This window comes from Anolis sagrei, chromosome 9, assembly GCF_037176765.1.
Source record: "Anolis sagrei isolate rAnoSag1 chromosome 9, rAnoSag1.mat, whole genome shotgun sequence".
Taxonomy (NCBI): Eukaryota; Metazoa; Chordata; class Lepidosauria; order Squamata; family Dactyloidae; genus Anolis; species Anolis sagrei.
The window spans coordinates 6,758,377-6,769,904 of record NC_090029.1 but is presented as its reverse complement, the minus strand read 5'-3'; the positions used below and the strand labels follow the sequence as shown (position 1 = coordinate 6,769,904).

Below are 11,528 nucleotides of genomic sequence, written 5' to 3'. Positions count from 1 at the left end.
TTCTGCTTCCTTGGAGACTAGGACGCGGAACAATGGCTTCAAACTACAAGAGAGGAGATTCCATCTGAACATTAGGAAGAACTTCCTGACTGTGAGAGCCGTTCAGCAGTGGAACTCTCTGCCCCAGAGTGTGGTGGAGGCTCCTTCTTTGGAAGCTTTTAAGCAGAGGCTGGATGGCCATTTGTCAGGGGTGATTTGAATGCAATATTCCTGCTTCTTGGCAGGGGGTTGGACTGGATGGCCCATGAGGTCTCTTCCAACTCTTTGATTCTATGATTTCTGCTTCCTTGGAGACTAGGACGCGGAACAATGGCTTCAAACTACAAGAGAGGAATTCCATCTGAACATGAGGAAGAACTTCCTGACTCTGAGAGCCGTTCAGCAGTGGAACTCTCTGCCCCAGAGTGTGGTGGAGGCTCCTTCTTTGGAAGCTTTTAAACAGAGGCTGGATGGCCATCTGTCAGGGTGATTTGAATGCAATGTTCCTGCTTCTTGGCAGAATGGGGTTGGACTGGATGGCCCATGAGGTCTCTTCCAACTCTTTGATTCTATGATTCTATGATTCATGGAGGAGAAGAACCACTAAAACTTTCCCTTCCTCTTGTTATACCAAACTGGCTTGCTCTCCTGGATTATAAGTTTAGCCAGGCAGCAAAACAATGACTGAAAATAGCAAGATGTAATGAATCCCTTACCTTAGCTGGCTGGCTGAAGCTTAAGGGAATAGGCCTGGCAAGGCTACGGCGTCCATTTTAGAAAAGGGAGCCGGGTGGAAGCCATTTTAGTTAGGTATTTTCCTTGAGGGGGGAGTGTTCAAGTCTTAGAGGGAAAATAAGGAGGCTAGGATGGGGCCTAGAAGAAAAAAAGTGTCCTTTTAAAACAGAGGCTTGAAGTCCCAGTTAGTCAATTGGAGTTGGAGTGAGGGTTTGGAGTTGTCAAAGAGAGGGTTGGTGTTAGTTCAGAGCAACTTTGGGTTTTGAGGAGAAGATTGGGTTAGTCTTTTGTGAGGTATTCAGAGTACCTATTAGTAGATAGCTAGAAGACTGTGGTGGAGCAGGGCCCAGTTAGTGGACTGTTTGATTCCTAGGAAAGTTTAGTTCAGGGTATTTTTGGCTAGATTCCTAAAGGGCAGTTTTGGGAGTTACTTTCAGAGATTAATTTCCTGAAGTAATTTTCTGTGGTGGAACTTTGAAGACTCGTAACCCAGAAGTGTTTAAGATTTTACTCTAACACAACCACAAGCTTTTTATGCCAGAACTTTCTGAAACCACTAAGCATTTGTACCTGAATTAATTCAAGCCTGTTCAATAAACATTCTTGTTCTTGTATTATCTTATACCAGCCTCAGTGTGTGTACCTTTGTGGTTAAAGTATTCTTAGAGTCAGTTTCACAACAGCCACTAAGAAACAATAATAATAATAATAATAATAATAATAATAATAATAATAATCCTTTATTTGTACCCCGCTACCATCTCCCGAAGGACTCGGTGCGGCTTACAAGAGGCCAAGCCCAAATGCAATAAAACAGCAGCAACAACAACAACAACACAATAACTCAAAAAACAAAGAAATAACAATTAACAACACCCAATGACGCAATTAAAAACAATGGCCGGGCCAATTGTAACAATTAAAATTAAAAGTGCTGGGCATGACAAGGTGGGGTGTTTGGAAGGGGATGGACATGCAGATATCCTGAATCTCTGATAAAGTGCGTTGGGACATAGTGCTAGGAGTTTCCTTATTCTGGAAAGGCACACTGGAACAACCACATTTTCAAGCTCCTCCTAAAGATTGCTAGCAACGGGGCCTGCCTGATGTCCTTAGGGAGAGAGTTCCAGAGTCGAAGGGCCACCACCGAGAAAGCCCTATCCCTTGTCCCGACCTATCGCGCTTGTAATGCAGGTGGCCTCTCCAGATGAACGAAGAGATAGCGTGGGTTCGTACACAGAGATGCGGTCAGTGTGGCCCAGTGTGTATTACAGAACAAACTCACAATATTACCTCAGCCTGATTATTATTGGAATGGTGGCAGCGGAATTCATTTAAAGAATCATTTTAAAATCTCTCATGTTCTGCTGTTTCCCAATTCCTACCTTATCAAATACTAAGTGTCTCTCCCCTACTCTGATCTAAACTCCCCTGATATTGTTATATTTCAGTGGGATATATTTCAACAACTAATTTAAAGAGAAATTCAAATCTATACAACCTTACTGCAGTGTTTGACACCGTCAACTACGATCTAATGATTCACCGCCTTGCCATGTCCGGGGTTCGCGGTCAGGCCCTTAATTGGTTCAACTCATTTCTCCGGAACCGGAGTCAACGCATGGAGTACATGGATCAAGTCTCCGATAGATCCCCCCCCTCCTATGTGGGGTCCCCCAAGGTGCAATTCTCTCTCCTCTCCTCTTCAACATCTACGTTAGACCCCTTGCTAGTTTGGCTCGGAGTTTCGGCCTGGACTGCTACCAATATGCAGACGATACCCAACTCCTTCTGCGCCTGGAGCCTGGAGCAACGTCAATTCCAGACAATTTCACCCTATGTCTGAAAGCTCTGTCAAACTGGCTACGTGCTAGCAGACTGAAGGTGAACCTGACGAAGACTGAGATTCTCTGGCATGGCCACCCGACAGGCCTGACTCCTCCATTACCCACCTTCGATGGTGCCGCCCTATCTCCATCGACCACTGTTAAGAGCTTAGGTGTCATCCTGGATTCACAGCTGACAATGGAAGCTCAGGTCGCTGCTGCCAGCAAACAGGCCTTTTTCCATCTACGACAAGCGAGACAACTGGCACCCTACCTATCTGACGAGGCTCTGGCAATGGTCATCCATGCCACGGTCACGTCTAGGCTGGACTATTGCAACGCTCTGTATGTGGGCCTTCCGATGTCTACGACCCGAAAGCTTCGTATTGTTCAGAATGCAGCAGCCACAAGAACGCCCATGAAATGCCATACAACACCAGTGCTGCAACATTTACATTGGCTTCCAACTGAGTACCGTGGCCTGTATAAGATGTTAGTTCTAACCTTTAAAATTCTTTACGGCCAGGGTCCATCGTACCTTAGGGACCGCCTCTCCTTCTCCCATCATCGTTGCGACCAGCCCAACGTGACTTTATATACCGGGTCCTAGAGAAGTGCCCTTGGAAAGGACCAGACGCAGATGGGCTTTTTCTATTTCTGCCCCTGCCTTATGGAATTCCTTGCCACCCTATATGAGAGCCATGCGTGACTTAGGACCTTTTACTCTAGCACTTAAGACCTGGCTTTTTACTATAGCATTCAATCTCTGTTAATTTTTAAATTCTGTATGTATGTATTTTATCTTTTACAATTTAGCTGTAAATTGCCTAAAGCATTCTCGGATGGAGGGCGATTAATAAGTAATTAAATATGATTATGATGATGATGTTTCAACAACCATACTCCCTCTTCCTTTTGACGGCTTCATATTTATAGTGAGCCACGCGCCATATTTATATTTTTAGGTTGGTGCCTGATCTTTATACAAGACATATCCATTGGCCTCTTTGAAGAAGTAGAGGCAAGTGGTGTGCGCATGTGGGGAATGAAATATAATTTATGCTTGTTTGTAACGGATGAGATCGCAAGTGCAAGTCTGCAGCATTTCAGCTGGACAAACTTCAGGACAGTTTCAATTTTAGATTCTTAAAAGGCTTGTAATTAAGATGATGAAAACGAGTGATGGCTTCTCCAAAGCAGTGCCAAGGCAATTGAGAGCCGGGTCGCGGGGTGGAGAGCGCAACTTACGGTCTCTTTGAAGATACAGATCTTTACTGGCAAACAAGGCAGACTGTCTAACTCAAACATCTACAAATAATTTGAAAAAGAAAACCTCCCTGCCCTCCTCCACCCCTGGATTTTTCTTCCCAATTCTGGCAGGAGAAGCCCATGTTGAACTTCTGCTCCTTTCATGCTACGGAGATGCTCTAAGTAAACAAAAGCCCAAGCTCTGTCTTTTATTTTAGATCCTCTTTCAAGGCAGGATAGAGAGCTCTATTTGCCCAAGATTTGGATTCCTGGGCTGAACAAGGATGCATAACAATTGAGGAAATTGAGCCAAGTGATGGAATGAGCCAAGAGTTTGGTGCATAGATACCTAGTCAAAGTATGTGCTTATCATTAACAATATACGGGGGTATGTTTTAAGTAAGGTTCGTTTTGTTGTAGACACTAGTAGTTCGCACGCATACCGCAACAAGCGTGAGCATCGTGTACCGGCATGCCTCGGGAACAACTGTGCTCAGTTTCCGCTCTGTAGCTCACCTGTACGGTTCTGTTCTGTGCTTTAAAAAGGTTTAAGACTATCAACTCACCTGCCGCAAGTGAGGTTCGCTCAGTGATACGGTTTTTGTCAGCAAAGAACCCGCCTGCTGCAGAAATCCATCGACAGATTTGTGAAGTGTACGGTGATACTGTTATGAGAGAAAGCAAAGTGCGTAAGTGGGTACGACAATTCAAAGATGGCCGTGACAACGCCCATGATGAGGACCGCTCTGGTCGCCCTTCTTTGATTACAGACGATTTGGTGGCTTCAGTTGAAGCGAGGATTTGTGAGAACAGGCGGTTCACAATAACAGGTCTCTCAAACGAATTTCCTGACATGTCGAGATCAGTGCTTTACAACATTGTTTCTGAACACCGAAAGTTTAGGAAACCGTGCTCCCGTTGGGTCCCGAAACTCCTAACATAGGACCACAAAAACCAATAATGATGACGACGTGAAAACGGCAGTGAACTCTTGGTTATCAGAGCAGGCGGCAAGTTTTTATGAAGAGGGTATTTTAAAATTGGTTCAGAGGTATGATAAGTAGGTTCTTGTGGGTTTTTTCGGGCTATAGAGCCATGTTCTAGAGGCATTTCTCCTGACGTTTCGCCTGCATCTATAGCAAGCATCCTCAGAGGTAGTGACGTCTGTTGGAAGTAGGAAAAATGGGTTTATATATCTGTGGAATGGCTGGGGTGGGGCAAGGAGCTCTTCCCTGCTGCAGTTAGGTGTGAATGTTTCAGCTGAATGTTTCACCTTCATTAGCATTTGAAGGCCTGCCTGAGCCTGGGAAAATCTGTTGCTGGGAGGTGTTAATCTGTGCCTGGTTTTTTCCTCTCTGTTGTTTAGCTGTTATAATTTTAGAGTTTTTTAATACTGGTAGCCAGATTTTGTTCATTTTCATGGTCTCTTCCTTTCTGTTGAAATTGTCCACATGCTTGTGGGTTTCAATGGCTTCTCTGTGTAGTCTGACATGGTGGTTGTTGGTGTGGTCCAGCATTTCTGTGTTCTCAAATAATATGCTGTGTCCAGGCTGGTTCATCAGGTGCTCTGCTATGGCTGACTTCTCTGGTTGAAGGAGTCTGCAGTGCCTTTCATGTTCCTTGATGCGTGTCTGGGCAATGCTGCGTTTGGTGGTCCCTATGTAGACTTGTCCACAGCTGTATGATAAGTGTTTGAACAAACTTGGCAACTATGTCGAAAAATAGAGTACTTTCTGAAAATAAATTTACTTTTTTGAAATAAACTTTCGTTGTGTACTTATGTTCAAACGGACCTTACTTAAAAAATACCCCTCGTACTATCTGCCTAATGAATACATCTGAATAAGAGGTGGTGCTGTGGAATCATATGAGGGGCGTTCATTAAAGATTTCTCCTGATCCACTTCTATTTACTAGGCTTGGGTAACCACGGAAGAATTTGGTTCTAAACTCGTTTTGTTTTTAGGGGGCCGTTTCGTTTTTTTAAATAATTCTGAAATTTTCCTTTTAAAAATTTCGAAATATACGAAATTTCGTAAAATTACGAATCGATTCGTTAATGGCGGACGCGATTGCGCAATATGCTAAAAAAACCTCCAAATGGGACAGGGGGAACTTCTGAAGCTTCCCTCTCCCTCTGTTGTTGACTGTTGGTGTGATAAAACGAACAACAACTATAAAACTTGCACCAGACATGCGAAAATAATTACAAAATAATTACAAAATAATTACGAACTAATTACGAACTAATTACGAAATAAATTGAAAAAATTGTTTCGAATCTAATTTACTCCTCACACTATACCTGCATGGCTCAAGCCTACTATTTACCACAGGATGCTTAAATTGCACATGTGTGATGATATACCGTATATACTCGAGTATAAGCCGACCCGAATGTAAGCCGAGGCACCTAATTTTACTACAAAAAACTGAGAAAACGGATTGACTCGAGTATAAGCCGAGGGTGGGAAATGCAGCAGCTATGGGTAAATTGCAAAATAAAAATAGATACCAATTGAGGAATCCATAGGTTATATATTTTTGAATATTTACAAAAAAAGGTAATTTAAGATAAGACTGTCCAACTCTGATTAAATCATTATTTACCTTCTTCAATGTAAATGTACTTCCGTATCCTTCCAATAATAATAGAGAGTGACATAATAAATGTAATAACAACAGTAATAAAAAGAGTAAAATAATGAATGTAGCAATAACAATAATTATACAGTAAAATAATAAATGTATAATAATAGAGTAAAATGATAAATGTAATAATAATAAATAGAATAAAATAATAAATGAAATGAAAATAATAATAGAGTAAAATAATAAATAACCTTGACTCGAGTATAAGCCGAGGGGGACTTTTTCAGCCTAAAAAAAGGGCTGAAAAACTAGGCTTATACTTTAGTATATACAGTAAGTCTCTATAGGTTACGTGCCAATTTACAACTCTGAACTGAGAATGGTCTTGATTTTACTACAGGTGCTGAAGTGGTGCGAGGTTTGAGAATGGACCCAGCGGAATCCAGAGCAGTCCTCAAGTTCCTTTCCTTGAAAGGCCGGACACCAAAGGAGATGTTCGATGAGATGAAAGAGGTTTATGGTGAGGATACTATTAGACATGGGCAATCCGTGGTTCTAAATGGTTCTGAAGCACTTACAAAACTAGGGAGTGCTGGTGCTTTGCTTCTGAAGTGTTGCTAAAGTTCTGGTGGTGAAAATTTCAGAATTCTAACAAAACTTTCAAAATTTCATTATAAATGGCAGTTCCTAATTGATTCTGTTATAAAAACCGCCAATAATGAAATACAGTGTTCTCTCACTTATCGCAGGGGTTACTTAAGTAGTTATTATACTGTACCCGCCACGCATTGCTGTGGCCAACCTTCCCTTCTTTTTTCTCCCCTTCTTTCTTTCTCTCCTTCCTTCCCTCCTTCTTTACTTCCTTTCCTCTTTTTCTTTTCCTTCTCTTTCTCTTCTTTCTTCCTTCTTTACCTGTTTCTCCTTCACCTCCACCTCCACTCCACTCGCTTGTGTGTGTGTGTGTGGCTGTGCATGTGCTCCTGGCTTTAACGGCCGGCTGTTTCCCCGTGAGGAGGAGGAGGGGGCGTGGCCATGGGTCTCTGTAGACATGCAGTTTCCCTTTTGTGGACATGCAGTTTAGAAGTCCTTTCTGCTTTTGGTTTTCATTGTTTTTTTGAGTGGAGAACATACATTGGGTTGTTAGGGACATAGTGTCCAAATTTGGTGTCAATTGCCCCAGTGGTTTCTGAGTTCTGTGAATAGCACAAACAAACATTACATTTTTATTTATATAGATTATTATTATTACTTGGATGTTGGGTTGCTGACCTGAAGGTTGCTGGTTCGTATCCACAAGATGGGGCGAGCTCCCATCTGTCAGCTCTAGCTTGCAGGGACATGAGAGAAGACTCCCAGAAGAATGGTAACACATCCGGGCATCCCCTGGGTAATGTCTCTGTCGAAGGCCAACTCTCTCACACCAGAAGCGACTTGCAGTACGTTCCCAAGTCGCTTCTGACACGATAAAAAAAGGAAAACAACCATACTTCCATAAATATCAATGAAAAATAACACTCAAATTCTCAATATTGGAAGTTATAAACAGAATAATTTATTAAATCCCCAGTCCCCAAAACCCAGTGATATTCCACAGCAGCGGAGTGTCAAGGCAAGAGGGGAAAACCCTGAAAGGGTGAGCATCCGAAAGAGGTGCTTCCCTTAAGACTGGTGTTCTAGCATGAAAACAGCAGAGAATTTAGGATTTGGTGAAGGACGGTAAAGGTGCCAAGACATCGGCACACTGTGCCGATGCGTACAAGGAGGGGGACGACTTCTCATCTCCATCTGTGAGGAAAAGGTCTCTCTGTGCCAATCTTTACAGGTTTTCAGTGCCCAAGGGTGACATTTTACGCTTTTTGTGGAAAGACAGCCCAGTGTGTAATCCAAGTAGAGGAAACCTGCGCCTTCTACGATTTCTGGCCCACGACGCGTTGCAGGCAGAGCTTCATGTAGGCATCCTTGTTGCGTATCTCGATCACGGCGTCCCTGACGAGTTCAATGAACATCTGCGGCCAGAGTTTCTGGAAGGACTCGTTTTTCATGCTGATGTCCGTGGCTTCCTTCACCATCTTTTGGATGTACGACTGGCAGAAGTTCTTCCTGTCCTTCGTCTCCTGTACAAAAAAAGTCCATTGTCAAGGGTGAAGAACCAGGAAACAAATCCCTTTGGAACAGTAATTATAAAAATATCAGTGTGGCGGCAGATATAAAATAAAATAATAAAGAGAAATCATGATAATTTAGAATAAAATAGAAGATTCATGTTCCTGTCTGATTCTGAAAAGACCATTTCTAATTTTGCAAGCATGAAAAACCTGTAGATTATATCGATTGACACGGGGTCAGTGTGCTCTAGCCTGTTTGCTCTAGCCGATGTTTACATAGATAAGAAATCAACAAGAGAAGTTGACAGGACAAAGAAATCAATAATATCGATCCAAAACTTGGAATATCTAAGGTCATATGGTGAGAGAGCGCCATCCTCTGACTACTTAATGTAAATAGTAGGCAATTTTAGAAGAGCTTCATCCTAGTGTTTTTCCTTCATAATTATTCATATAAGAAATAAGTTATAATGAAGTTATTAAGGCTGAATTTAACTAAAAGGAGATTACCTTGATCAAATCTTATGTTATAAGTATAAATAAGTTGTAATTCAATTAGAGATTTAAGCAATTGAACTTATACGTGTCATCTTAGGGTAACGGGTGAAGGTTGGGATAAGTTACCTAATCGAGCAGATGTTTGGGGTCACAACGTGCTTGCCAAGACCTGATAAAGATGTCCTTGGCAACTATACATGGGAACACCTGTTAATGATTGTACTGTGTAAATGTCAGATCCTTTCTGCGCATGTGTAAACAAGTGACTTTATGCTATAAAAACTGGAGCAATTGCGGCTTCAAAGTTGTGACAGTCTTTTTGGTCTGTACACCCTATCTTGCTTGATAGTAAAGGCCTGAAAATCGATTGCTGTCTCCGTTCTCTTCCTTCCTGATTGTACTCTAATGATCTCGGGTAACGTATATTCTGCAACATCAGAAGTGTCTATGAAAAAGGAGAGGGATCGGTTGACACATCAATCCTGAGGGAGATCCCAAAAGAGATAAGGAGATCTCTCTTTCTCTCCTTTTCCGGATCCATGCTCATTGCATCCAATGAAGCACCCAAGCATTGCCAAGAGGAAATATACTATTCTCAACCTACCTAATCCCACAATTCCTTAATACAGTTCCAAATGTTGTGTTGACCCCCAAACATAACATTATTTTTCTTGCTACTTCATAACTGTAATTTTGTTACTGTTATGAATCATAATGTAAGTATCTGATATGCAGGGTGTATTTTCATTCGCTGGATCAAATTTGGCACAAATACCCTATACACCCAAATTTGAATACTGGTGGGGTTGGGGGATTTTGCCATTTGGGAGTTGTAGTTGCTGGGATGTATAGTTCACCTACAATGAATGTGCATTTTGAACTCCACCAATAACGGAATTGAACTAAACTTGGCACACAGAACTCCCATGACCAACAGAAAATCCTGGAAGGACTTAGAGGGCATTGACCTTGTAGTTGTAATAATAATAATAATATGATATGATAATTGCATATTTTATATTACATGTAATATTACTAATAATATTACAATATCATACTATCGAACAATATAGTAATATATAGAATCATAGAATCAAAGAGTTGGAAGAGACCTCATGGGCCATCCAGTCCAACCCCATTCTGCCAAGAAGCAGGAATATTGCATTCAAATCACCCCTGACAGATGGCCATCCAGCCTCTGTTTAAAAGCTTCCAAAGAAGGAGCCTCCACCACACTCCGGGGCAGAGAGTTCCACTGCTGAACAGCTCTCACAGTCAGGAAGTTCTTCCTCATGTTCAGATGGAATCTCCTCTCTTGTAGTTTGAAGCCATTTTTCCGCGTCCTAATGTCCAAGGAAGCAGAAAACAAGCTTGCTCCCTCCTCCCTGTGACTTCCTTTCACATATTTATACATGGCTATCATGTCTCCTCTCAGGCTTCTCTTCTGCAGGATAAACATGCCCAGCTCTTTAAGCCGCAGGTTGAGAACTGCTGAACTACAGAAAAGCAAAATACTCTTAAAATATTGTCGCCTGTTCAGACAGTAAAGCTGATGACAAGGTATGTCTTGCTTTGGACAACACCACCAAATGCTGGCTCAGTCCAGACATCAATGTCAAACTCAGACCCCATTATGTCAAGTCGGGATTCGTTGGCTCAGTGTGTACATCACTTTACATTTATGTACATGAAACCACATTTGTCACTTAAATATCACCTCAATCAGACCTGGAGAGATTCGCTTGGAGCTCTTCTCCACAAACCCCTCGTGTTTTGACGCAGAATCATGTCACACCGAATCAAACTTGGCCACCTCACTGCTCATCCCTACTTCCTTGATCATTCATGAACAAACTCCAGTTTCAGATTCAAACTTTGGAAGACAAAACATCCATTTATTCCTGCTTCCTTCATCCAGATCTTTAACAAGTTCGGAATCCACAAGAAGACCTCTCATCTGTCTGCACAAGTTGGGATTTTAAAATCATCTTAAACTGTTTTCACTGCCTTTAAATGATGAAAGTGGTTAATATGAACTTTCTGTCTGCACAAACTATTCCTATTGTTTTAAATGGTTTCAAACTGTTTAATTCTATTTTATTGTAGCCTGAAAGCTCTAGAAACAGGGACAGACATCAATTAAAGAAATGATAGATGATTAGATCAATAGATTGATGCTAGGTAGGTAGGTAGGTAGGTAGGAAGAAAGAAAGAAAGAAAGAAAGAAAGAAAGAAAGAAAGAAAGAAAGATAGAGTTGGATAGACAGGTGGATGCTGGATGGATGGGAGATAGATCGATCTGACTAAAACACCCAATAGATAGATAGATAGATAGATAGATAGATAGATAGATAGATAGTAGATGGATTATGGATGAATGGGAGATAGATAGATAGATAGATAGATAGATAGATAGATAGATAGATAGACAGACAGGAAGGAAGTGGATGATGATGGATGGATGGATGGATGGATGGATGGATGATAAATGGCTGGCTGGCTGGCTGGATGTGTGATAGATAGATAGATAGATAGATAGATAGATA

The 11,528-nt window shown here is 41.7% G+C and overlaps 1 protein-coding gene across 1 annotated transcript in view; it reads right to left on the bottom strand.

Annotated features, from left to right (window-relative positions):
• Window positions 1–7,908: 7,908 nt before the first annotated feature.
• LRRC49 (leucine rich repeat containing 49) overlaps window positions 7,909–11,528 on the bottom strand; it is an 80,067-nt gene continuing 76,447 nt past the window's right edge. Inside the window, exon 17 of the mRNA XM_067471250.1 lies at window positions 7,909–8,493. Within this exon, the coding sequence (XP_067327351.1) occupies window positions 8,287–8,493 (207 nt within the window). The 3' untranslated portion in view covers window positions 7,909–8,286. The remainder of the gene's footprint in view (window positions 8,494–11,528) is intronic.